The 24,477-nt window shown below is 55.8% G+C and overlaps 7 protein-coding genes across 7 annotated transcripts; 2 read left to right on the forward strand and 5 right to left on the reverse strand.

Moving 5' to 3' along the window:
* Positions 1-7,210: 7,210 nt before the first annotated feature.
* Positions 7,211-8,243, reverse strand: COL26b_000001 (uncharacterized protein; the record flags this gene model as incomplete). The annotated part of the gene is made up of 2 exons (XM_053172979.1): positions 7,211-7,983; positions 8,051-8,243. The coding sequence occupies 2 exons, from the start codon at positions 8,241-8,243 to the stop codon at positions 7,211-7,213; spliced, it is 966 nt and encodes a 321-aa protein (XP_053042685.1).
* A 407-nt stretch (positions 8,244-8,650) lies between these two features.
* Positions 8,651-10,066, forward strand: COL26b_000002 (uncharacterized protein; the record flags this gene model as incomplete). The annotated part of the gene is made up of 2 exons (XM_053172980.1): positions 8,651-9,188; positions 9,255-10,066. 2 exons carry the CDS (start codon positions 8,651-8,653, stop codon positions 10,064-10,066), a joined length of 1,350 nt encoding a protein of 449 aa, XP_053042686.1.
* Positions 10,067-10,922: 856 nt separating this feature from the next.
* On the reverse strand, positions 10,923-14,812 carry COL26b_000003 (uncharacterized protein; the record flags this gene model as incomplete). The annotated part of the gene is made up of 2 exons (XM_053172981.1): positions 10,923-14,638; positions 14,692-14,812. The coding sequence occupies 2 exons, from the start codon at positions 14,810-14,812 to the stop codon at positions 10,923-10,925; spliced, it is 3,837 nt and encodes a 1,278-aa protein (XP_053042687.1).
* Positions 14,813-16,592: 1,780 nt separating this feature from the next.
* Positions 16,593-18,073, reverse strand: COL26b_000004 (uncharacterized protein; the record flags this gene model as incomplete). The annotated part of the gene is made up of 2 exons (XM_053172982.1): positions 16,593-17,957; positions 18,023-18,073. 2 exons carry the CDS (start codon positions 18,071-18,073, stop codon positions 16,593-16,595), a joined length of 1,416 nt encoding a protein of 471 aa, XP_053042688.1.
* A 585-nt stretch (positions 18,074-18,658) lies between these two features.
* Positions 18,659-19,233, forward strand: COL26b_000005 (uncharacterized protein; the record flags this gene model as incomplete). The annotated part of the gene is made up of 3 exons (XM_053172983.1): positions 18,659-18,681; positions 18,742-18,952; positions 19,030-19,233. The coding sequence occupies 3 exons, from the start codon at positions 18,659-18,661 to the stop codon at positions 19,231-19,233; spliced, it is 438 nt and encodes a 145-aa protein (XP_053042689.1).
* A 491-nt stretch (positions 19,234-19,724) lies between these two features.
* On the reverse strand, positions 19,725-21,562 carry COL26b_000006 (uncharacterized protein; the record flags this gene model as incomplete). The annotated part of the gene is made up of 2 exons (XM_053172984.1): positions 19,725-20,215; positions 20,281-21,562. 2 exons carry the CDS (start codon positions 21,560-21,562, stop codon positions 19,725-19,727), a joined length of 1,773 nt encoding a protein of 590 aa, XP_053042690.1.
* An 854-nt stretch (positions 21,563-22,416) lies between these two features.
* On the reverse strand, positions 22,417-23,851 carry COL26b_000007 (uncharacterized protein; the record flags this gene model as incomplete). Its single annotated transcript, XM_053172985.1, has 2 exons — positions 22,417-23,609; positions 23,659-23,851. The coding sequence occupies 2 exons, from the start codon at positions 23,849-23,851 to the stop codon at positions 22,417-22,419; spliced, it is 1,386 nt and encodes a 461-aa protein (XP_053042691.1).
* Positions 23,852-24,477: the final 626 nt, after the last annotated feature.

Consider the following 24,477-nt stretch of genomic DNA (forward strand, 5'->3'; position numbering starts at 1 on the left):
CTAGTGAGGCCGAAAGCTGCATAGTGGTTGCCACTTTACCTCGTTGATAGTTAATTGAAATTGGTGGTGTTGTTGCGATAGCATTATTTTTTGGTGTTTCGCATGGGGGGGTGTTTCGGAAGTGGGTACGTTGACTTAGTCTCTCAGTAAGTCAAGCCGGGCATACCGGCTAGACAGACGTGAGAAGTTGTGCTTGAAACGGGGCATGGCCGAAAGGCTCACGTACTTAGTAAGTGCGTAAGCAGGTAGCAGGAATAGGCAAACAGGGGATTGCAGGGAAGAAGACTAACAAAAGACATGCTGTTTCCGTGGGTTGAGGCAGGTCGCAGTTATCGTAGCAGCGGGGTTAAGAAGGTTTGGCAGAATGTGGTGCGCCAATGGCGAAGGCAGGCTCAAGCGCACCTCAGCTGGCTAGGACGCGGAGGGGCATGTTTTCGGTGGTGGTGGGCTTTGTGGTGTCCAGTGTGTGAGGTGTGAGGTGTGAGGTGTGAGGTGCCCCTCACTTCCCCACCTAGCGCTCCCGAGCTCCCCCTGTTTCCCACCCCTGCGCCAAAGAGCCATGGATGCCAGCCAAGCTAGGCATGCCACGCAGGCCCTCAGCCAAAGGGAACAAGACCCGGGCCATCCAGCTCCATGCGTTGGTTCCCGGGCAATGTCAGTGTCACCTCCCGGACCTGCCCTCTTGCCAGTCACTGTCCTGCTACTGGCCTGTGCTCACCGAGCCAGTCATCAGCGCTAGGGATCTGTCGTGTGGGAGGGAAGGGCTGCAAGCCTTCCAGGGAGAGTTGATGAGGGACTCCCTGGCCTCAAAAAACCGTCTCATGCCTGTCTCTTTCTCTGGCTGTGGCTGCTTGGTGCTGGACAGAGAGCACGGAAGGTCGAGCGGGAGGGGATCTCTAGGTGGTGTCCGGCATCCGGCTGGTTCTAGCGTCAGAAACCTCAGCGGCCCACGTTGCAGCAGATAGGCAATGCGTAGCGCACTGAGCTTTCCATTGAGACTGATCTGGGCCGTGGCGCGCTATGTTTGGTGGTAACCTTTTTTACACCATGGAATTGTTACCAAACATGATCAACCGAATCTTGGCACATGTCCTAATGCCGAAAACGCCGCAGAGAAGCAAAGCAGGGCCCAGACACCCAGTAGCAGTGGCAGCTAGCCAGCCAAGGTATAGGTAGTGTAGCTTTCCAGCTCGCATCCCACACATGCATCTGGTATCGTGTACCGTACTGCGCGGGCTGAGTTGCTGCAGGGAAGGCAATCAGCAGAAAACAAGAGCAGACTCAGCAGAGCACCTCAGCAAACGATAGGAGCGGCGACCAGAGCGTCAAGCCAGGTCTTGTACAGTTTCGGAGACTTTCATCCGAAGGAACAGGGGCCCAGCGGTAGCGTTTCCTGTCGAGAGCATTGGGCCCCTCTCCCTTCACCCTTTGCGCAGCAAGGCGAGCCTGTAAGAGGAAATTCGGGCAGGGTAGCTTCCTGTAGGTATCCTGGCAGAGCAGCTTCCGAGGCAGGCTCTGACAGCCCAACACACACAGAAAAGGTGAAGGCGAAGCTTGGGTGCAGCCATACAAACAGCTCTGCCCTTGCGAAGCAGCATCCGCAAACTCTGTGCGATGTTGAGAAGGTAGGTAGGAAGGCGGGATGGAAATAGCCATCCCGTGTCTGGCAACGCTTGCACCTGCACCCGCACTAACATCCTTAGCAGCACTCACCGCTGGCAGTCGTGTTGTTGCCATGTGTGCAGAGAAGGTGAGGAGGAGGAGGTACTGGACAGCTAATTAGCTGCCTCCCACCTGCCTTCCAGTCTGAGGCATGCGCTTCCATGCTTGCAAGTGCACTCCCGCCAGCACCTGCACTTGCAGAAAGGCAGAAACGTAGAAACCGGGTGCTTCAAGTAATGCAATTGTGGAAGCAGCTCCTCCTCGGCTTCCCACAACGACCTGCCCTGATCTTACCTTACCTTACCCCGTCGTGTCTGAACCTCACCTCACCTCATCTCACCTCACACTCACGCATCCGTCCCTCCCACGTTCATCGCCTGCCGGCTGCGTGCCATCCCCCAACGACATCCGCTCGTCACCCTCCCTTGCAGGCCTCTTCCCACCTGCTGCTCATTGATCGGTGCTTCGACTGTCCAAGAGCTCCATCTAACCGACCGACTCCTCTCGCCACAGCTTGCTCCCTTCCTAAGTCAACCCCATTCTTCCAGGTCATTGAAGACCGGAGTACACTCCGTCTCCCGCAGCTGCCTCTTCCATCCTCGTCGTCCTTCTTCGTAACATCTGCCGATTGAGAACGATTTTGACCTCGCCGCCGTCGTCGTCATTCATCTTCAACACATCCAACCGGTCTTGCGTCGCTTTCCGCTTATCCCTGCCCAGCCGGCGACGTCTGCTTGTGCGACTTGGTCTGCTCCATCGCACTGCAAGCACTAGCAGTGTCCACCCACACCACTACCTGAACATCCTTGCTGGCCTCTGGTGGAAGATTGCCGCATCTTCAGCATTTTGGTACCGCGTCCGGCAACACCGTGATAGCGTGCCATGATACTGGCCACTGTCGAGAATTACGGCCAGATTCTACAAAGGCATCCAAGTCGCATCGTCGATTGACTTGCTCTCCTTACCGCTCGCCTGGCCATATCAAAGCTTCGTCAACCAACAGGGGCTACCTTACCCTAGACGATAGACCGCATCGCCATCTCGAAACGGGGCCCTCTTCCGTTTCGCTACCGTTGCCAGAGCTCTGGCTTCTCATTTTGTGCCGCAACCCAGTTCGCACGACTCTCATTGAAATCGGCGGCAATATCACACCCGCTCTGAGGAAGCTGGTCCTGGACTCAGGTAAGCCGATTAGACACTTTTCTCAAGTCGTCACATCCCTTCGCGAGATGTTCCAAGTTCCAACATCGCCCCCAAACTCTGCCGTTTCCGTCTGGTCGGCGGCGTCTTCACCGGCGAGTGTTGCAGCGGCCTGATCGCTCCGGCTCACCCCTTGAGCTTTCTCTTGGCCCTGCGGGCAACACCCACGTCGCCCCATCCACAATGACAGCGGGCCCTCCGTTTCCGAGCATTTGATAGTCAAGGTATTCTCAGATGCTCCTTCTACCATCCTTGCTGCCGTTCTTACTGTCGTCCTGCCGTTCCGCTCTTCGTCCTTTGCTTGTACTCTTGTTCTTGCCGTCGTACTCCCGGAGTGCCCATGCATATCGACATGGCATTGCCTGTTGCACCGCCTCCTGTTCATCGATAATTCCTAGCTTGCCCCATCAGCCCGTTGCACATCAACCTGATCTGCCCAGACGTCATACTTTATGGTAAAGACTGACCAATTGGTGCTTGTAGCTCCATCTTTTCCCAAATCATCGAAGCGCACCTACGCTTTGGTCACTGAAAACCAACGACTGTCGCTTTTAGAAAACGTCGCTCCCTACACATACCCGACTTGAGGCAGCGCAACGGCTTGTGCACTTTCAATCATCGCCAAGTACACGGAGGCGTTGAGATTGTGAAAGGACCACACCGTTTCCCGCGCATTCCGCGCTCATCGCACTTCCGATATCCGCTTCGAACTTCCACCATCGTTCTCACCATCGTTCCGGTTAGCGTTCTCGTCCTTTTGTCCTGTCGGCCATTGTCGTTACTTGAAGCGTATCGTATCGGGTAGGTGTGGGAACGACCCCAATTTCATCAACTCAGTAATCTTCGACCTTTTCCACGACCAGACCATCTAGACGGAACCGATTGTCGTCGCCACGATGAACACCCCTCCCAGTTTCTTCAACGACGCGGTTGATCTTGCGACACCGACTAACGAGTCTTTCGACAGCGACCAGCCCCGGAGTCTACTGCCTCCGGAATCGCTTCCAATACAGGCCCCAGAAGCCCACACGTCTTCACCAACAATGTCGCAGAATCCATCAGTCTATATGCCCATGCCGAGTGCATGGGACCCAATGATGTCTACCATGCCCGCGATGTATGGCAATCACCAGGCGCACTACACCACCAAGCAAGAACCTGTAGACGACCGACCGACGCTGATGCATGTGCCATCTACCTCCAAGTCAAGCTCGAGGACAGACTCCACCAGCTCGATGCTCACCCAGACATCGACCAAGTCGAGCAGAACGACGATGCCATCGGATGTCAGCCCTCCAAGAAAGAGGGGAAGGAAGGGAAAGGCGCCCGTGCAAGACAATAACAACATTCATGACGACGGGGACGGCGACGGTGAAAAGCGTAATAAGTTTCTGGAACGAAACCGAATAGCAGCAAGCAAGTGTCGACAAAAGAAGAAGGAGTGGGTAACTGACTTGCAGGAGACCAAGCAAGGCCTGGAGAGCCAGCACGCTCAGCTGCAAATGGAATATAACGGTTTGGTGGACCAAGTCACGCGAATGAAAAATGAGCTCATGTCCCATGCCAATTGCAACGACCCGAACATCAACTTATGGCTTGAAAATGAGGCCCGACGATTTGTTCAGAGTAGCGCAGAACGTGTTAAGAAGCAAAGCATCGACGCTAGTCGAGGGGTTGGTGATAGACCACTCGACATGGGACCAGGATACAGGCCCTCAATCGACAGTGAGTTTATCGATTTGTGATCTTTGTTGCGGGAAATTGACCAAGGACGTAGGTCAAATGTCTCTGATCTCCCCTACCAGATCTGAGCGGGCCATGACGAGCATGTCCTCCAGGTCTGCGAGCAGCATGGACTTCAACTATGACCACATGCCAGATAGTGTTTTCGAACAAGCTTGATGTACTGGCGTTTTATAAAGATTTTGGGCTTAGGGCTTGACCATGAGAAATGAGTTGGACGGGTATAATGATAACCAAAAGGGCATTGGTTGGAAGCAGATAACAGAAGGCAAAGCTGGAATTGCAATCGGATACCCTGGTGGATCGTCGGGCGCAATGCAAATGCCACAGAATGGAGCCTCGGGACAGGGTTCTCCAAGAAACGAGTTATAGATATGGCCACTAGCCGGGCTTCAAGGCCATTTATCAAGGGCCAACTGCCGGAGCGGAGCCATTCGCTTCCGGGTGAGATTCTTCCCAGTACACAGATCAATATCCAAAAAAGAGATTCGATGAGACAACGGTATCAATTGAATGAGAAGAAATGGGTGGGCAACTGACCTGGCTGTGCATGCTTGACTACTTATGTCGTCGATGTGACCGGCGGCTGCTCTCTTCACCATCGTTCCTCTCGACGAAGTTGCCCTCCTGGTAATTATGGGTCTGTTCCAATGCGACGACTGCCGTTGACGATGTTGTCCTTGATAAGAACTCGATCGTTCTTTTGTGTTGGAAAAACGTGTTTCGTGCTTGAGTTTGAGACGATAGCGAGCGGGCTCAGTTCGCAAGGGTATGGCTCAGGGCGAAGCTCACACCAGAAGAGTCTTGGATCCAGATATTCGTTGCAGACGGGATGAAAGTCATATCATGAGACGGAAGCGAGTTGTCGTGTAGGAGTAGGAAGAAATGAAATAAAGTAGGAGAAGTGACGGGTTCTTAGCTACCCTTTCCTTCGTAGGCCAGCTGGGAGCTGGGAGCTGGGAGCTAGGAGCTAGGAGCTTGGGCTGTACTACTACGTCAGAACAGCTCCTCCCTGGGCCCAGTTGCAACGTCGTTGGGTGGGCTTTGCTCGCTTCGGGGCGTCTTTCCCGCTTCCGCGTCGGAGTGAGTATGCATTGCATTGCGTCCTGAGCAGTTCATATGGGGAGAAAATTACCATTGACAGGAGAGCGCGGGGGTCATCGTACTGAGCGAAGTTCTAAGCTGTGTGAATGAGCTTACCTACCTCATGTTGCCCTTTTGTCTAACTCATCTCTACGTCACCAGTCCTCCTTCCGGCAGGCGACAGCGAAAACACCCCCCTTGAACGGGTCGCGTATCCGTGACTCGAAAAAGTTAAAACGCGCTTAACGGTGCCGCATGGGAGTTGGAAAAAGGAGGGGAGGGGTGTGTAAACTGCATCCTTGAACCCGCACCCTGGGTTAGGTGTTTCCTTCCCGTCGTGTCATTCATGTCGTCTTCCACTACTGCATGTATCTGGGCGGGAAACAAGGATGTGGTGAGCCCTATACAGGGTACCAGAGGACATCTTACGTCCTCTTTCCTCTGATTGCCCAGCTACAAAGGTCTTGAATGATTTTGAAGGCCATTGAAAGGTTACTGATGGTTACGCTTGCAAGCTTACTCCGTGCCTCTTATTTTCCCTCCTCTTTCCAAACGAAGCTTCATCGATACCTAGGACCCAAAGACACTTGCTTCAGTGGAGAACTTGGGTATAAATGAACATCTTGTATGGGAGTTGTCCTTGGTCGGGAAACTCTAAGTGCCCTGACAATGGATGTCGAAGGGGGGGAATGACGAGCCAAGCTGTTGTGCCGCCCGCAATGACGTAGGGTGCGTGCGCTCACGCCGCCGGGGCCGGGCTCGCATGCCGGGCCGCCGCTCCACAAGCCGACGGGAAATATGGGGCCGGAGCAGGGGCTTAAATCGCCGGCGAGGACAGGGAGCGGCGAGCCCTGTTAAACCCCCAACGATGGGGTTCAAACTGAATTAAACTGTCAGACGATTTGATGAGTATTCAGTTATTGTGTGTTTTTGCATTTTTTCTTCGACATCACAGTAGAAGAAAAACATGGGGTGTTGTTTTACGAGTCGTTCGGTACATGGTTGGCTGGGTGTGGGTGGGTTGGTACCCGGGCAAAGTACCCGTTTCTGCCAGGGAATTTGACGCGGTATGGCGTAGGAGGTTTCCGAATGGAGGCAAGTTGAACGTGTTGGCGCCCCATTTTGCGACACAGGATCCCATGAGTTTTCTGCATTACCCCTCAGGGAAATTATGCAAATTGTCATGATGTTCTCAATTTATTCAGTGAGTTGAAGCAAAACTTGTACACTTCGTTTCATTCAGTTGTGTGGCTCGTTTTTTCTCGATCCTAACCGCACACCATCCATGAAATCATCTAACAAACGTTAGCAGTGCAAATCTGGCCTACTCAATTATGGCCTTACACTTTAGACCGACGTAAACACACATCCGAGCGCACATTTACAGAGTGAATGGCAGGATATGCCTTCTATTGCTACACGCTGAAGAGGCGCCTTTTGATCAGACAATCTCTGCTGCTTGGGTGATTGGTGTTACACGATATCCACAGATTTCTTCCTCTCACCTTCCTCGTCGCCCTCTTTAGTACTGAATAATTTCCGGGCCTGACCTTGTGATACCGTTGATGAAGATCTTGCTGACCAAGTCGCTCTGGTGCGCCTCGATGATCTCCTTCAGCGCCTCCCTCTCAATCACCACACGTCCCTCCTCCAACAGGTCCTTCACATCCACGTCCTTGACATCAAGACACCTTCCGTGGTCACCCGCCGCCAACATGGTCCTGGAGAGCCACGGCTTCTCTCCAGAGGTGACAAACAACGTCCGGCCGTGCTCCTTGCCCCACTGCTTGGCCTCCAGGAGCTGCAAGATCCATTTGCGGCTGTACTCCTCGTCCAGCTTGGGCGGCATGCACCGGGCCTCGACCAACGAGGTGAAGTCCCACGGCATCTTCAGGTCCATGCCGTTCTCGCAGACGATGAGCTCGCCGCGGCGGTAGCGGTAGCTCAGGGCGGTGCGCCACGCGACGTCGTAGACCTTGCGGTTGAGGCGGGTGCTGAAGTCGCGCGGCTTCGGGCCGTGGGCGACACCTCCGCCGACGCGGATGGGAGACTGCCTGGTGCCGACACGGGCCTTGCCGGAGCCCTTCTGGGGGCGCACCTTGCGATGCGAACCGCGGACCTCCCAGCGCGTCTTGGTGCTGGCCGTACCCTGGCGGGTCTTGTCGCCCTCGTAGACGACGGCGAGATGGAGGAGATCGCGGCGGAGGGGGAGGAAAAGGTGCTTCGGCGAGTAGACGTCGAGGGTGAGGGGCTCGAGGTCCGGGAAGGCGTGGATCGTGACCGGGACGGAGGTGGCTGCAGAGGGCCTTGTTAGCAATTGCTTCCGTGGTGTATGAGCGAGAAGTGAGCGGGCAATGCATACTTGGTGCCCAAGTATCGCTGGGCTTTGAGATCGCCGACGTCGTGATGTTGGGCAATGGCGCCTCGCTGGCCATTGATCTCGTAAAGTTGGATGAGCCGAGGAAAGATGTTGGCCTCGTCGCTCTGCAAGCCTGCGATGAGACCACCAGGCCTCTCATGGCCTCGGTGAGGCTCCTGACTCCCCTGCCGGCCATTGTGCGAACGGGCGACGGCTTCGCAATGGAAAGGAGACTCGGGGTTCTGGTTGATCAAAGATCCGTTTCCGCGGGGTGGTCGTCCGTCGTCGTCGATTTGGAGATTCGACCGGATGGCCCTTTGGAGGAGCACGAAAATTTGGCCCGTCTGTCGGGCGCCTCACCAATCAGACAGCGCTAAAAGCCGGTACGTACAGCCGTTAGAGGTGGGAGCTCTGCCCGCTGGGCTGTATCCCCCCGGGGCGGGATATTCCGTGCATTCAATTGGAAAAATAATTATGGAGACCTGCAAAGTGCGTGCCATCCCGCCGAAGCTGGGTGAAAATCCTCCTTCGCCGTGAGAGCGCCTTGTCGTCGAGACAAACCACCACCCACATCCACTCTCCACCGCCCACACAGCCCGCACAATGTCGTCGTCGTGTAGGCAGGCCGTCCGGCCGCTGCGGCGATGCCTGAACAGCGCCACAACGACGACTTTGCCGATACGGAGGGGCATCTCCACGACACCGGCTCCGGCCGCCCAAGTATACAAGGTGGTGCGCGAAAGACCCGAGACGGCCGACCCCCTCGAGCTGGATCCCAACACGGCGGTGGCCCCCTGGGCCGAGAAGGACCTGTGGAAGGCCGGCACACCACCCGTCGGTTCGCGACGTCGCCGTTACGCCATCCGCACGAGCCAGAACCTCCCCTTCGAGCAATTGCCCTACCAGGCTTTCCAGGAGGCGCGCAAGATTCTGGCGGCGGACCGTGAAGAGAAGTTGGCTGCTATTGTTGCTGAGTCGGCCAAGATCAAGAGGCTGGAGGCCATGGACCCGAAGGATGTCAGGGGTGGGGAGCGGATGCGCCAGATGAAGCTGAGCAGTCTGCGCAAGCACGTTGAGAAGCTCAAGATTCTGGCGGATATAAACGACCCGGCAGTGAAGAGGCGGTTCGAAGATGGTCTTGGTACGGCGCAGAGACTCAAACCGGACCTCTATGTGTTGCATTGGATGCTAACATGGCATTGAACAGGCGACATGAGCAAGCCCATCTACCGCCACCTTGCCGAGCGCAAGTGGCGCGGCTACGAGTCCAAGCTGACTGAGCAGCGTATCGAGCAGTTCAACATCGTCCCCGACATTCTCCCCAAGCTCACCCCCTCCTACGACGTCCAGCTCTGGTTCCGCCGCTCAAAGGTGCCCCCGGGCAAGATCCTCCCCAGCAACGTCACCGAGGTGGCCCCCAAGCTGCGGGTGACCCCTTTCACCGCCGGCGAGCGCCTCGTGTCCATCGTCATCATGGACTCCGACGTCCCCAACGTCGAGACGGACGGCTTCAGCAAGCGCGTTCACTACATCGCCGCCAACGTCCCCGTCTCCCCTACCAACACCTCCATCCCGCTCTCCAAGCTGCGCGACCCCTCCCAGCTCGCCGTCCCCTACCTGCCCGCCTTCGCGCAGAAGGGCAGCCCGTACCACCGCCTCTCCATCTTCATTCTCGAGCAGGGCGACAAGCGTCTCGACACGGCCGAGCTGGCGAAGCTCTACTCCGGCCGCGACGGCTTCTCCCTCAAGTCCTTCCGCGACAAGTTCCGTCTGAATCCCGTGGGTTTCAACATCTTCCGCACAATCTGGGACGAGAACACGGCCGGCGTCATGGAGCGCGCGGGCGTCCCGGGAGCGGACATCGAGTTCCGCCCCACGCGCGTCTACTCGCTCAAGGAGCCCAAGAAGGCCCGCGGTTGGGAAGCCAAGCGCCAGGGTCCCAAGTACAAGCACCTGTGGAAGTATACCAAGCGTATCAAGGGATACTCCAACGCCAAGGGTCTCATCAGGAAGAAATGAGGGGCGCGGATGTTCCGGGGAGAGTGAGGAGGCGGGAAGTGCATCTGGCGAGGGCAAGCCAGGAAGATATGACGCAGCGGATGCTGAAACCATTGTGGACGTTATTAAAAAGTGTAGAATATATGTACTCTATGTGTCATCATCTGGCTGTAGATGGAAGCGGTCCACGACTGCGGTTGGTATAAGTCACCTACTATCGACTCTACATTGTGCTTCATGGTTCGCTGCGGAGTAGGTCACAGGACGAAGATGTGAAGCAAATCATTCGGCTGTGCGCATTAACGCTGCTTCATTGATCTGGTAGAGGCCACCTCTTTCTGATAGGAAGGGACCAGAATGAATGACAACTCATGTAAGATAATTCGGATCACTGGCCACATTTTGTGTACAGTTGGCGCCGGGACCTTGAAAATGAGTTCCTTGCGATTAATGCCACAAACATCTTCAGCAAGCGAAGCTCCTTTAGAGCCGATGCTTTTACGGTCACATGTCGCTGATTGGGCACTGTATTTGAGAATAGCAAAGTAATTCTGTGGCATTAACTGTTATGTTGCTGATACGCGATGCTTCATGACGGTAAAATGTGAAAGCAAAAGAGTTCTGAGCCCATTGATGGAACGTCAACTCATCATAATACTACTAGAGTCGTAAACCCAATGCAGTAATCATAACACCCAAAACGTCATCATCGTGATGCGTTGCAACGCCTTCCCATAGAGTATCACATGCTTGTGCTCTTGTATGCAGTCCCAAAAAAACAAACAAATCACACGAGTCCTCGCGATGCTGTTGCGTGATCGAATCTCCCATCCCTCTAGGTCGATGCACAAAACAATATTCCATTAAATCGGGGGTATCATTGCCGTCTGGCATCTTCTGCGGCCTGACGAGCGCGCATGTTGGTTTCCCACGTGTTCCAGTCGTCGTAATCCGTTTGCTGCCGAGCCCTCGGAGAAGGTCGAGAGGGCGTGCCCAACAGGTCGCCAAACTCAAGCTCCATGTTGGTGATGTCGAAGTTGCCAGAAGCATTCATGGTCTCTGCCAGCGCTCGGTTCATAGCCTCGAGCATGTCAGAGTCATACTGGTGATCCATTGGCTGCGTTTGGAGGTACTCTTCAAGCGCCATCTCCATCTGAGAGAAGTCTTCTTGATGCAGGCGAGGACTTCTTCGAATTGGGCCCTTAGCCGATCGAGGTGTCCGCGTAGGAGTGCGCCGAACGGCCGCAGGAGACCGAAGCAGATCCAAAGAACGAGAAACGCTTCTAGTGACGCTCCTGGTGATCGGCCGGTGACTGGGGGTTGGCCGTGTGGGCGTTTTGAAGGGGCCATTATTAGGGGCCGTGTCGCGAGGAGGGGGCGTAGATGGACGAGGTATCATGGGGCTTCGGAAAAGATCTTCGAGATCATTGTCAGGAATTGTGAGATTTTCCTTATTCGCACCAGTGGCTTCAGGCATGTTGTCCTTGCCAGGACCCTTCTCAGAGGCCTTGTTCTGTGCTGTGTTGGCAGGGGCCGTAGACTCCGGTGCGGTTTGCACAATGTTAATGGCCAGCTCACCCAAAATCTTCGGAGCGCCTTCCTTTCGTGGAGAGGGGAACAGCAGTCGTCGAGTTGAGCCCATGTTGCTGTGGCCTTCGTTGTTATCAAGCGTGATTGGGCTCTTAGCCGTGCCACTGCCTCTGGAATGAGTAGAGCCAGCGTTGGAGGCATTCCCAGGCGACGCAGGGCGGGAGTCTTGTTGGTCTGGTTGCTGAAAGAACAGATCACAAGACTCGTTGGCATTGCTGACTTGAGAGGCGCCTCGAGATCTGCTCTCATCATCCATCGGTGAGATTTCCTGGTCGTCAGGCCCAAGAGGATCAGTCGGGAAGTACGCCTCAGATGTCGGGTTCATTTGATTTGGTCCGGATTTCTTTGTTCTGGGCGGTCGTGGGGCTCGTCCAGTTCCACGAGGTCGCCTTTGCTGATTGAGGCGACCCCTGTCCTTCTCCCACTTCTCTTGCGGCCGATGCGCCTTCCACTTGGACAACCAGATGCCGCAAGGGTTGCAAAGCATGTGTCCTTTCCATTCAATTTTGTTGTCGTCACGGCCCAGCGCCTTCTTGATGACCTGGTATTTCGTGGGCTTTTCCTCGGCATCACGGTCGAGCACCAAGATAGCCGTGACTCTTCCAGGTTTGTCGGAGAACTCGGTAAACTCCGGCACTCCTTCATGTTCTTGAGTCCATATCTTCCGCCAAGTCGGAGTTTCGATGGCACCGCAGTTTGTGCAGTACATCGGAGTCTGTCCATTCTCAATCGCCTGCAATAACTTCTCTCTAATAGCCTGCTTCTTGACGTAGTTCTTGTTCGTCCTTGAAGATTGCTGAGGCGACTTCGGAGCCTGTAGCGCGTCACTAGGCGGGCAAGGTGCCTCCGAAAAGGATGTAATATCCGGTTGAGAAAGGGCAGGCAGAGCCAGTGGACCGATCGGATCACTGGCAGGGACTGTGGGTAGAGCCAGGGAAAAGCCCGAGGATTCGGAGCGCTGCAGTAAGGGAGGCGCAGAAGGCCGGGCGAATAAATCAGCCTCATCTGCGGCCTTTGGTGGCTCTGGGAGAGCCGGTTCAGGCAAGCCATGTAATGCCTGGGCCAGTTGTTCCAACGCAATGTCGACGGTGTCGATCGGCTGCGGGTTCTCTGGCTTAGGAGCAGCTTGGACGTCCTTCTCGGCGTCTGCTTCAAACGCCACAACCGGCTCCTCTTGTTGTGGCGAAGGCTCTTTTTCCGTCAACTGAGTAGGCGGAGGAGCCATAGATGCTCTTGGATCACTAGTGCTCCGCGACGGCGGAGGTAATGGGGGCTCCTGCGAAGGTGTTGAAGTTGGTGGGCGGGATGGCATAGGCTGGATATTTCTGGAAAAGTCTGCTTCGCTAGATGGCTGGGTTGATAACTGGAAGACTTGGACTGGGATACCAGAGCGAGACCGTTTCTCCTTTGTGACATTGGCCTTGAATATTGGTGCGACGGCGACTGGATGGGGGAGCTGCTTGATCGCTTCATCCTCGAACAGGTCATCGACGCTACCGCTCATGAATCCAGAATCAGCGGGTTGGCCCATGGGCATAGGCATTGGGGGGAGAATGGGGCTGGAAGCTGGCGGGCTCGAACGCACGAAGCTCACTGTGCGAGGGACAGGCGGTGACGACCCAATAGCGTCAGGACTGTCTTCAGAGTACATCGGAGATGCAGCTTCAGAATCCACAGGCGAACGGCCATCTTGCTGACTGGGAGACAGGGCGAAGGGAGGCTCAGAAAAAACAGGCTGGCTTGGGGGTGTCGCAGCTTGGCTCAGAGTCGACTGCCGACGGAGCTTGCTACCATTAGCAGCTTTGCCAGCCGGCTTCGACGGCCCCCTGTCAGGGACTGGTGTAGGGGCTCTGGGGACCTCCAGCATATGGGAGCCCATGGGAGCGTCAGCAGGGCTGCCCGCTGGCCTCAGGCTCCGCAAGGAGCCAGATGTGCTGGCTGCCACTCGCAGTAGCTCTGGACCGCCTCCAAATGGGGTGTTGATGTTGTTGTTGACCTGAGTGGTGGTAGCCCTCTTCTTCTTTGCCGGACCCTCATCGCCATCGGTTCCATCTTCGTATCCTGAGGTGTTGCCTTGGTTCTCAGCTCGTGGTTGCTTGCGAGGTCGGCCACGAGGGCGTCCGGTAGGCTTTGACTTCCTGGATCGGTTGGATGCCCTGGATGAGGGCCTCGAAGGTGGATTGGCCTGGGGTTCGGTTGCTGTGTCAACAGGCGTCGGGGCAACCCGATTGGGTCCTTCAGAGTTTTGGACCTGTTGTTGAGGTGGCTGAGGCAGTTGAGGCAGCATTTGCGGCGGCATCTGTTGCTGTTGCTGCTGCTGTTGTTGCGGTGGCGGCGGTTGTTGTGGTGGTGGTGTGTTGTAGTTGAATGAGTCGTTGCGCTGCATCGGCGGCTGGTACTCGTGTTGGTTTGGGGGTGGGTGAGGCGAAGCAACTCTGGCAGGGTGTTGCTGGCTGGCCATTTGAGGATTTGATTGCATGAATGCGTTCCACTCGGCATGGCTCGATGGCGTGACGACGCCCTCAGCCGGTCTGGCAGGCTGCATCTCAACGCTCATGTGGCTCTCGGAGCGCTGAAGGGTGTGTCGAAAGTCTGGCTTCATTTCGGGCTCGTACTGCGGTCGGGCCATGGCGGCCACGGGTTTCAACTTGAACTTGATCTCCAAGATATCCTTCACGCCTCCACTAAAGACTGAAAGGGGATTCCTGGTGGCACGTCCGATGATTCTCTTGTCGTCGGCGTGATTAACGATCCAGCCAAGCAGGCCTTGGCCGACAAGGGGTTCGTCCGGTTCCGAGTAGTCGTATGCGTAGACGGCAAAGTCGCGGGTGCTGTCGCTGAGAAGCTCGGGGCTGCACCTAGCAACCGCCTGAGCACATATACTGAGATCGACCATACCGATAGTACGCTTCTCGTCGATTGGGACCGTTTGGATAGGCAGTAGCTGGGGATGCCGCGCCAGGAAACTCTCGCCATTGTCGGCGAATGTGTATGTGACCTTGACTATGGAATCGCGTCAGTAACACTCCCAAAGCACCAGGACAGAAAGTCCTTACGGCCCATAGTCTTGATCTGAACCCCCATCTCCTCGGCCTCCTGCGTTGGAGGCGGTGTTGGTCTGGCCTGGCCGTTTCCTCCCCAATTGCCCATGGGGGCTACGGGCATTGGCGACGCCATGGTAGGCGAGGCTCTCAGTGCCGGATCGTGTGTTGGTCCAGTTTGGTGGGTGTCGACGTGTATAGAGAGGAAGGTTGAATTGGGAAGGTCGACGATATCGAAGGGCGGTGACCAAGGGTGGAAAAAGGAAAAAGGGAAAGTTTAAAGTGGAGGAGAGATTTGGGTGGAAGGTGGGTTGGCAATTGGTGTTTGTAGAGTGGTGTAAAGTGGTAAAGTGGTAAAGTGCAGGCGTCACGTAAGAAACCGCGGGGCGGGTATCATGGCCGTGGTCGTGAAGTAGTCGCGTCCTGGGTCCAGCTTTGGTGTAAGTCGCGTTTTTGAGAAAGTGGATCAACCACTTAGACCCCCTGCGCGACTACCTTTTAGGACAGAAACTCGTCCGAGACAACCTGCAGCAGCTCGTTTGCAGGCCTCAAACGAACGAAGAAAACGAAAATCGAGGAATTGGCAAGCCAAACTCCAAGTTGAAGTACAAAAGCCAGGGTTAAGATGTTGAGGCAGTGGTATTCGTACGCAGAGGAAGCAATAACACAACGAAAAGACTGCAGTTGTGTCGCGTGTATTGGAGATACAGCGAGTCGCAGGTCACGGTACAAACTGGGTTAGGCGGGTCCGCTCTGTGACGTTGGACCAGGGGGTTGCTCTCGCCTGGCTTCCCAGCGCGGACAGCCGAATCCAGAACGCGCCCAAACACGTGCAGGCACGCTTTCTCGTTTGTCCCGCGACTGAGACTTCGAAGTCTCCGAATGGTCCGTGCGCGCAATGGGTTACCTTACGTAAGAACGCTGGGATCGAGACTTCTCTGCTTGAGCCTTGATGGGAACGGCGGGCGGTGAGTGAATGCCGGAAGTGGGTCCCTTCTTTCGCTTCTCGGGAGTGGGTGGGGGCCCTCGTCAGCCGATTTCTCACCTCTCTTTTGGTCGGACTTTGTGCTTGCAACCGGGGCCTTCTCCGGAGACAGGTCCAGGCGCCCGAACTTGCAACTGAAGATTGAAGAAAACAGGAGGGAAATTCTGTATGAGATTCCTTCTTTTCCCCTGACCGAAGACGGCGGGGCCCCGTCCCTCTTTATACTTGTTCCCCCTGAAGCCTGAGGTCTCTCCTGGTCCCCCTCTTCTCTCGCCTGCGTTGTCTGTACAATCCCACGGGCCAGCTGGGTAGGTTGGTTTGCTCTCTTCCCATTCATCATTCATCACTCCCATTCCATCCGTTTCAATGCTTTTTTTCGTCGCTAGCGTTCTACCCATGACTCATCTCCACCTACCTTTGCTATCCGCAACAGAGTTTGGCCAGCCTAGTGTCACCGGCCCAATGAAAGTGAAGCCATCCTGCGCCAATCTCTTCACCCATCTTGCCACTTTTCCGAGGTTTAAGTGATGACTGTGATGGCGACATCCGAACCGTCAAATGGTTCGCGCGTTAACTCCGACGTCTCATGAGGCTGCCGACCGCAGGCAACACTACCGCAACCAATACCCGGACCTATTAGAATGAAGGCATTCTTACCCCAACTTTTCTCTCAACCTCGCCCACGATGAAGTTTAGTTATCGAAACATCTCAAAACCTAGTTGGCCAATCAGCTACGATTAGCTTGTTATCGCTCAAAACCAAGCCCCCAATGAGATGAAGCTATTCCGGCAATCAGTGCACGTTCATTTCAGCACTTGGACGCAAAAGTGACTTCTTTTCGTTTATTCAGACACATAATGAAGCATCTACAGTATTATACACACCTACGCTCCAGAGAGACATCGGCGAACCTTCATTCGCTCCGCACGCCTACCAGCCCCCTTCTTCCCAAACCGCACGGCCTTTGTCGTTCACAGACGTATTCCTGGCCAAGATGTCCTCCACAACCTGCTTGACACCCTGGCGGCCATTGCTGTCCTTCACCATCTTGTTCAACACCTGCTTAGGCGAGTACTGGCCCTCGATGACGACCTCCTTGACGTCCCTCTCGGTTGGCAATCCGAAGTAGAAGGGGTATTCAGAGTAGTTGCGGTTGTTCAGCAATTCCAGCTCGTCGCCTTCCTTCTGGAAGAACGCGTCGACATCCTGGGTCTTGACGGCGTCCAGAGTGGCTGGTTGCCACTTGGGGGTCTCCTTGCGCACTAACAGCGCAGTCACGCCCTCGGAAAAGTCGGGGTGCTTCATGAACTTGGTCGCAATCTGGTGCTCGTGTTGGAATGTCTTCCCAATACCCCACTCGCGACCAACGCGCATTTGCTTCAATGCGACGTTGACGGCCGTGGGCGAGCGCTTGTGCAGCGTATCCAATGTCTTCTCGGCCCACTCCTTGGTCTCACCCTCCTCAGCCTTGAGCGACTCAATGATCCCTTGAATGCTGCTCCTTGAGAAACAGCGGTCGATAGCCTCGCGAAGCTCACCGGCGATGAGCATGGGCTCGTCGAACGGCAGACCGGTGGCGTACTCCTCGAGCGTCGCTGCAATGATCTTCAGGCGCTTGTCCATGCTATCCTGGTCCTCGAAGTGGATTTCAGCCAGACGAGATTCGAGCTGAGGCAGAGAAGTCGAGTGCAGGTAATGCGTAGCAAGACCCGAGTAGAACACATTCACGCCCTTGAGTCGCTCGCTTGTGAGGGCGAGGTAGGTGCCGATGTAGCCCTGCAGTCTAGGCAGGAAGAAAGAGGCACCGACGTCAGGGAAGAAACCAATCGTCGTCTCGGGCATGGCGAAGACGGTGCGCTCGGTAGCAATACGGAAGGGCGCGTGGACGCTGAGGCCGACGCCGCCACCCATCGTGATGCCGTCCATGAAAGCGACGTATGGCTTCTTGTATGTGGCGATATAGTGGTCCAGCATGTACTCGAGCGCAAAGTAGTCCGAGCTCTTCTTCCACCCGTCCTTGCTTTCCAGGTTGTACTTGGCCAGCTCGGCGACATCTCCGCCGGCGCAGAAAGCCTTTTCACCGGCTCCCTTCATAACCACCACGTTCGCCATGTCGGACTTCGACCACTCCACCAACCTCGGCAGAATCTTGCGGATCATGCTGGCGTTCAACGAATTGAGCTTCTTCGGGCGATTGAGCTGGATGGTCCGCAGACCGTAGAGACTGTTGAAGAGGACATCATCGGGATCGTCATTGCGGCGCTCCTGGAATTCGGCTGGGACTTTCGTAGACATCTATGCGGGCATGCAGTTAGCGCCTCACTTTCTGGCAGGCTTCTCAATTGAGTAAAACAACTGACCTGTGCGCTTGACGAAGCTTGCGCACCAAAAATCTTTGCTCTGAGAGGCATGCCGAAGCTTCTGCTGCAGCTCCTGCAAGGAGCAGCTAGTGCTGCCGACCCGGCTCGTACTGAAATCGTCCTGGAGAACATTTATTTGTGTGCCAGCTGCCTATGCGCTCGTCTAGGACAAGCGGCGCATCGACTGAAGATTGGCGGGCTGGTGGAACGGAGGGGTGGAGGGGTGGTGTTGGTCGAAGAGTCGAGGACTGATTTAGACGACGCCGCGGGAATGATTTTCCATGCTCCTCACCACCAAAAATTGAGGCCGAGGATACCCACGGGCATCATAAGGCAATTGGATGGTTCCAGCGGCCGGGGTGGTGCACTGGCCATGCGTGCGGGTGCCATTCTGCTCCACTAAAGCTGGCGCACCTTGAGCTTTGCCTGGGTGCCCGCGCTGTAGATGGACGGGAGCACTTTTTTGCCAGCGCCGACTTCACTGGACAGGTGCAGCCAATCAGCGCACCATTCACTGAGCAGCAAGTACCGCCAAACTCTTTCAGCCTTGCTGTGGCCTACATCAAAAGTATTACTCGCGACGTTACTTACCCACTTCCACACACCACGACCATCTCCCCGCCATAATCGCCCATCATGTCGACCGACCCCAAGATCCAGTGCGTTTCTCCGTTTCCCTGCTGAAAGAAAAGAACGCGACGCTGACATGCGCAATGCAGGGAGCTTCTCACCAAGCCTCGTAACGAGCTCACCGAGTACGAGATCGCCCAGCTCGAGGAGCACGAGTTCAGCGCCGGACCTCTCTCCATCCTCCAGACCGCCGTCCGCAGCCACACCCAGGTCCTCATCTCCATCAGAAACAACCGCAAGCTCCTGGCGCGTGTCAAGGCTTTCGACAGACACTGCAATATGGTTCTCGAGAACGTGAAGGTGCGACCATCTAAACCCGCCGTGGATCATCAGATGGAAGAGCATCAAGGAACACAGGTGCTGACTTTGGATCGCAGGAAATGTGGACAGAGACCCCGCGTCTGGCCAACGGCAAGAAGGGCCGTCCCGTCAACAAGGACCGTTTCATCAGCAAAATGCCAGTACACACTTGCCGGCAACACGACGCGCCGGCCCCCGTTCCCGACATGACAACATCGCAAGCTAACATACGATGCAGGTTCCTCCGCGGTGATAGTGTCATCCTGGTTCTCCTGAGCTGAAGGAGCTGTACATCTACGAACGAGTTCAGAATCTTAGTCTTTTTACGACCGTCCACGAACCCTGCATCATCCGCGACGCGTCGCCGGGAAGAGAGCGATAGGGCCACGATGCCCTACGACCGCATCAAAATCAAGCGATACGGAAATGTAAGCTGCTGGAAAGGAGCTGTTCAATTGAGATATAGTCGCCTCGTGAGAAAAGAGCGACGGGCGAGTCAATGAGGGCGGAGACATTGCGTCAAAATACCCACGGTAGAGTGGCTTTCTTCAAAAACGGGACAAACTTGGCGTTGAAGTGACAAATAGGATCATTGAAGTTTTTTTCTCTGTGCTACCATGGCCGTCAATTTCCCGACATTGCTGCATTTTGCCGCTTTCCAAACACATGTGCAACCGCCCCTTCCAGCCCCTGAATCGCTTTTCCCTCCCAACCAAGAAAATTATAACAAGATGCGTCTAAACGCAGGATATCACGAAACAGCTCCCTCTTTTTACAACTTCTCCCACCCGTCCTCCTCGCCAGCAAGACCGTTGAAGAAGCAGCTCAGGCCCCAGGCGCCAGGGTCGGGGACCTGCTCGAAGCCGGAACCGCCAATGTACACCGTCCGGCCGAGGCTGGCCTTCATGCCCTTGGTCTTCTCGGCGCCGGCGCGCGCCGCCTCGGCAGCCTTCTTGACGTCGCCCGTCTCGCCGAGGGTCTCGACGAAGGGGTACAGCGCGTCGACGAGCGTGCGGTCGCCGGGGCGCGCGGGGGTGTAGCGCGACATGGCGTCGCTGCTCTGCTTGAGGGCGGCGGCCCAGACCTTGGGGTCGGCGGTGCCGGGGGCAAGGGAGCGGAGGGCGCCGACCAGGGCGTTGAGGAAGATGGCGTAGAGGGCGCCCGAGGTGCCGTCCATTGTGTTCTCGACAACGGGGACCGCGGAGGCCAGGTCGACGACAGCGTCGCCCGTCAGGGGCTTTTCGGAGATGTGCTTGAGAATGGCTGGGTTTTGAATGTTAGCTTGTTGTGCGATGTCCCAAGCTGGGTGACTTGGTTTTTGAACTTACCCTCAGCTCCTCTCTTCAGGCCGATGCCGCAGTCGCCGTCACCGACGATTGTGTCGTACTTGGTGACCTCGGGCTCGGCAGCAATGATGCGGTTCAAGGCATTGGTGATGGTCTTAGTAGCGGACGCAGCGTCGTACTTGAGATCGCTGGGCTTAGTGGCCTGCTCAGCGCCGCTTCCATCCTCTCTCATGGCAGTGTTCTTAGCTTCCCAGGTCTCCTTGAGGATGGGAGACGACCAGCCGGTAGCCTCGCAAGGGGCATCCAGAAGCTGAATCATGCTAGGGCCACCGATATCCGTGTTGACAACGTTGAGCAGCGTAATGCTGAAGCCCAAACCGTTGAGAGAGGTCATGTAAGTGCCGCTCAGGATGCGGACGGGGCGGATGCCGTAGCTGCCCTCAAGCTGCGCAGCGACCTCGGCCGTGATGCCGCCCAGCTCCAGGGCGCTCACACCACCGAGGTTGTTGATCAGCAGAACGACCTCGTTCGAGTTGACGTTGAGGAACGCCCGGTCCTTGTCGTTCTGGTTCAGCAGCTGCGTGAGCATCTTGGCCACCAGCTCCGGCAGATCCGCCTTCACCCTGCCGGAGCCGGGCTCGTTGTGAATGCCCATGCCCAGCTCCGCCTCGCCGAGCTGCAGCGCACCCTCGTCCTTCTCGCTGGGGATCGCGCGGCCCGGAACGTGGACGTGTTCCAGACTGGCTCCGACACTGACGAGGTTGTCCGCGGTGAGGCGCGCGACCTTGGCGACCTCGCTGAGGGGCCGTCCCTGGGCCGCCAGCGCGCCGGCGATCTTGTGCACGAGCACGGTGCCGGCGATACCTCTGCGACCGACCTTGCCGGCCTTTGCGCGTCCGACGCCGACGTCGTCGCCAACGACCACCATCTCGACCTCGAGCCCCTGGGCGCGGGCCTTCTCGACGGCCATGCCAAAATTCAGGACGTCGCCGGTGTAGTTCATGACGGTGACCAGGACTCCCTTTGACGTGTCGACGCGCGAGGCGATGGCGGTGCGGACCTGCTCGGCGCTGGGGCTGGCGAAGATGGTTCCCGCCACGGCGGCGGAGAGAAGTCCCTTGCCGACCATGGCGGAGAACGAGGGCTCGTGGCCGGAGCCGCCGCCGCTGATCACGGAGGTCTGGGGCGCGGCATTGGCGGTCGGTCTGAGGTAGATGATCTTGTTCGTCTTGTCGAGGGCGAGGCTCGGGTTCGTCAGCGTGAGGCTGTGAAGGGCCGTGTTCACCAGCTTGGTGGGATCATTGATGAAATGCTTGGCTGACATCTTGACGGAGGTTTCGATCTTGTTCCTTTTCAGGGCCGGTCCGTCGAGTTGAGATGAGTGAGGCGAGATTAGACGAGTCTGAAGCTCTAAAGAGGAAAGATCACGCAACAGAAGAACGGACGACGATCTAGATGGCCTCAGGATACACGAGGGCTACCGAAGCAAATGAGGGGAGATGAGAACAGAACCCCGCGAAAAGGATTCTGGATGGCACCGGGAAGAACCCGACTCTATGTAAGTCGGGTGTTGGCCCCCGAGGGAACTGGACGACCATGACGTCCCACCCGCGCCCATCCTCCTGTACAGGTGCCGCGGGGTGAAGCGGGGCCGCGGGGGGAGGTTGCACCCACTTCGGGAAAGTGTAAGCGCTCGGGTTTACGCCGATGGTCAAAATTGGGAGGTTTTAAGCTCTCCGCGCTAGAGAAATGAAGAGACATTTCCCAACCTTCACGACAGCAACTGTTGCCGTGTTGGAGCTAGCCATGAATCAAAAATTGAGGTATGCTAAGCGCATGTCGCTTGCAAAGACCCTCCGTCAAACAGTCACTCAACCATTCACTCGACAATTTCACACGAGGTCCGAACACTCGAAGCAGATAGGGAAGTCTAGGCGAAGACGTGGCTGGCGGACAGATTTCAAATAAGAATAAAATATGTATGTATATATATGTATGTAGGGTATATCATCAACCCAAGCCCTCTCAGGAGGGATATTTTCATCAATTGCTGCCGCCCCGGCCATACCATGCGAAAACCGCTCTCAAAGCTGGTTTGTTCCTCAACGCCGTGTCCAATGCCAAGTCCGAATTAGATGCCAGCGAAACCCAAATACAGTTACTGATGATGCACACTCATCATTTCATGATGAAGAAGCATCCGCCAACGACGCTGAGAACCATGGCTGTCGTGGCGAAGCCGGCGGCTACCCTGTCCTTGGTCTCAATTGGCGGTAATGTGGGAATCTTAGGCTGCAAGCTCATGCCGGCATTGGGGTTGCCGACGGAAGTTCCTCCAGTATCGGCCGTCACGGGTGCGGTCTTGACATCGGACTTCTTCACCAGCATATACATGGCCGCATCGAGAGCGCTCATCTGAGGACCCACGCCGACCAGACCGTCGAATTGGCCTTTGGGGTTCCACTTGAAGCCGCAGGCCGTTCCGGGTTTGCCTTTGAATCCAGTAGCCGGCGATCCGTTGCATACCGACATGGCTAGCTCGGCGTTGGGCCTCAAGAGACCCATGATCTTGTCGAACAAGTCAGGTACGACCTGCGCGGTCCCAGCCATCCAACGAACCAAATAGCCCTTGAAAGTCTGCTGGTCAATGTCGCATAGGGTAAAAGGCTCGCAAGCCTGCTCGCTGATGGCGCTCTGGTTGAAAAAAAGCGTGGTCGCTTCGGTGAGGACGCCCTCGGTGCGGGTAAACCACTTCTTGTCTTGGGTATGGTTGTACATGACGGCAGCACCGTGCATGAAAATACCCGCGTTGTAAGACCATTGGATCGTATCCTTGTCCTGGCAGTTCTTGCCGTTGTCGACTCCTGCACCGTCGTAGATCTTGAAGTCCGGCGTGATCAACCCGACGCTCGTCTCCCAATCCCAAATCTTTTCCGCCCAGTCGGCATACGTCTGGTTACCCGTAAACCTCGCTAGTCGAGCAGCAATATTGAAGAAACAGCCGTTGGAGATGGAGTTCTTGTAGTTGAAGCCGTTGTTGAAAGTGAAGATCTGCCACCGCAATCCGCCGCCACATGTTTCGGTATCCCAACGGGTGACATATTGATTGAAAACGGCCTGGGCGAGCGCTAGCCATTGGGGCTGGTCTTTTGGCGGGTCCGGGAATTTGTTCTCTGCTGCACTCATCGCCGCCATCGCCCAAAATCCCTGGTCGTCGTTTCCTTCGCTCTTAGTCTGGTTTCGTGGCATGAAGTCGGCGTCCTCTCCAGCCTGGTGAAGCATGGCCTGCGTTGTCACGTCGTTGTAGGTTGAGTCTCCAGTCAACAGCCAATAGTCGATCATCGTTCCAAACATCGCTCCTGCCTCCCACCCTGTGAGTTGTTAGTGAGGATCCTAGCCGATGGTTGAGTGTGCTCATACAGAAATAAGGGTCTGGCAGGTTTCCTGGCACGTCACCAGTGTTGTTTCCTGTGTAGAACTTCAACAGACCAAAAGCAATCGTGCTCGCTCCATCCTTGATCGATTGATCACTGTTGAAATTGACTGTAACAGCAGCGTCTGCCAGCTGGCCCAGCACGCATGCCGCACTAGCGAACTTGAGAAGCCCCCTCATGGTTGGATGTGATTTGATGTGTGCGATGACCTAGTTGAAGGTCGGGGTCGGCGACCAGAGGAAACAGACTCGTGGAAGGCTCCCTCGTTGATATCGTCGTTCTTCCTTGTTCCTTTGGTAATCCTAAGTGTAGTTGTTCATCGACGTCTTCCTCCCGAGGCGACTATATCGAGTGTACCGTTGGACCCAGCTAAGAAAAGAAAGTAATAATAAAGAGATACTCGTGACAAACTCAAAATTCGAAATAGGGTCGCCTGGACTGTAGGAGGAAGAAGAGAAACAATGAAACAAGAATATGAATAGCGAGACTCGACCAGGAGTGAGTAAAGAATGGAATAGAGAAGTCGTAAACGATTTCTCGTTCAACGAAAAGAAAGGAACACTTCAGAGGGAAACAGAACCAATGAAGCCCATATGAGAGTGCACCAAAGGTGGTAAAAGGAAGGAAAGATGGAATGACCTGGGGAACCAGAAGGGAAGAGAGACATGCAGACCTGCAGGACTGACTGGCTGTCTTGCAGCGGGAAGGGGAACGAGCGCCGTAGCCGAGTTTGGACGACTTTTTTCTTCGAGTCTCGAGACGCCTCTTGCACCGCGGACCCCGTATTTTCCTCGAGGTTTCCAGA

This window comes from Colletotrichum chrysophilum (genome assembly GCF_026319265.1).
Source record: "Colletotrichum chrysophilum strain AFK26 chromosome Unknown scaffold_1, whole genome shotgun sequence".
Classification (NCBI taxonomy): Eukaryota; Fungi; Ascomycota; class Sordariomycetes; order Glomerellales; family Glomerellaceae; genus Colletotrichum; species Colletotrichum chrysophilum.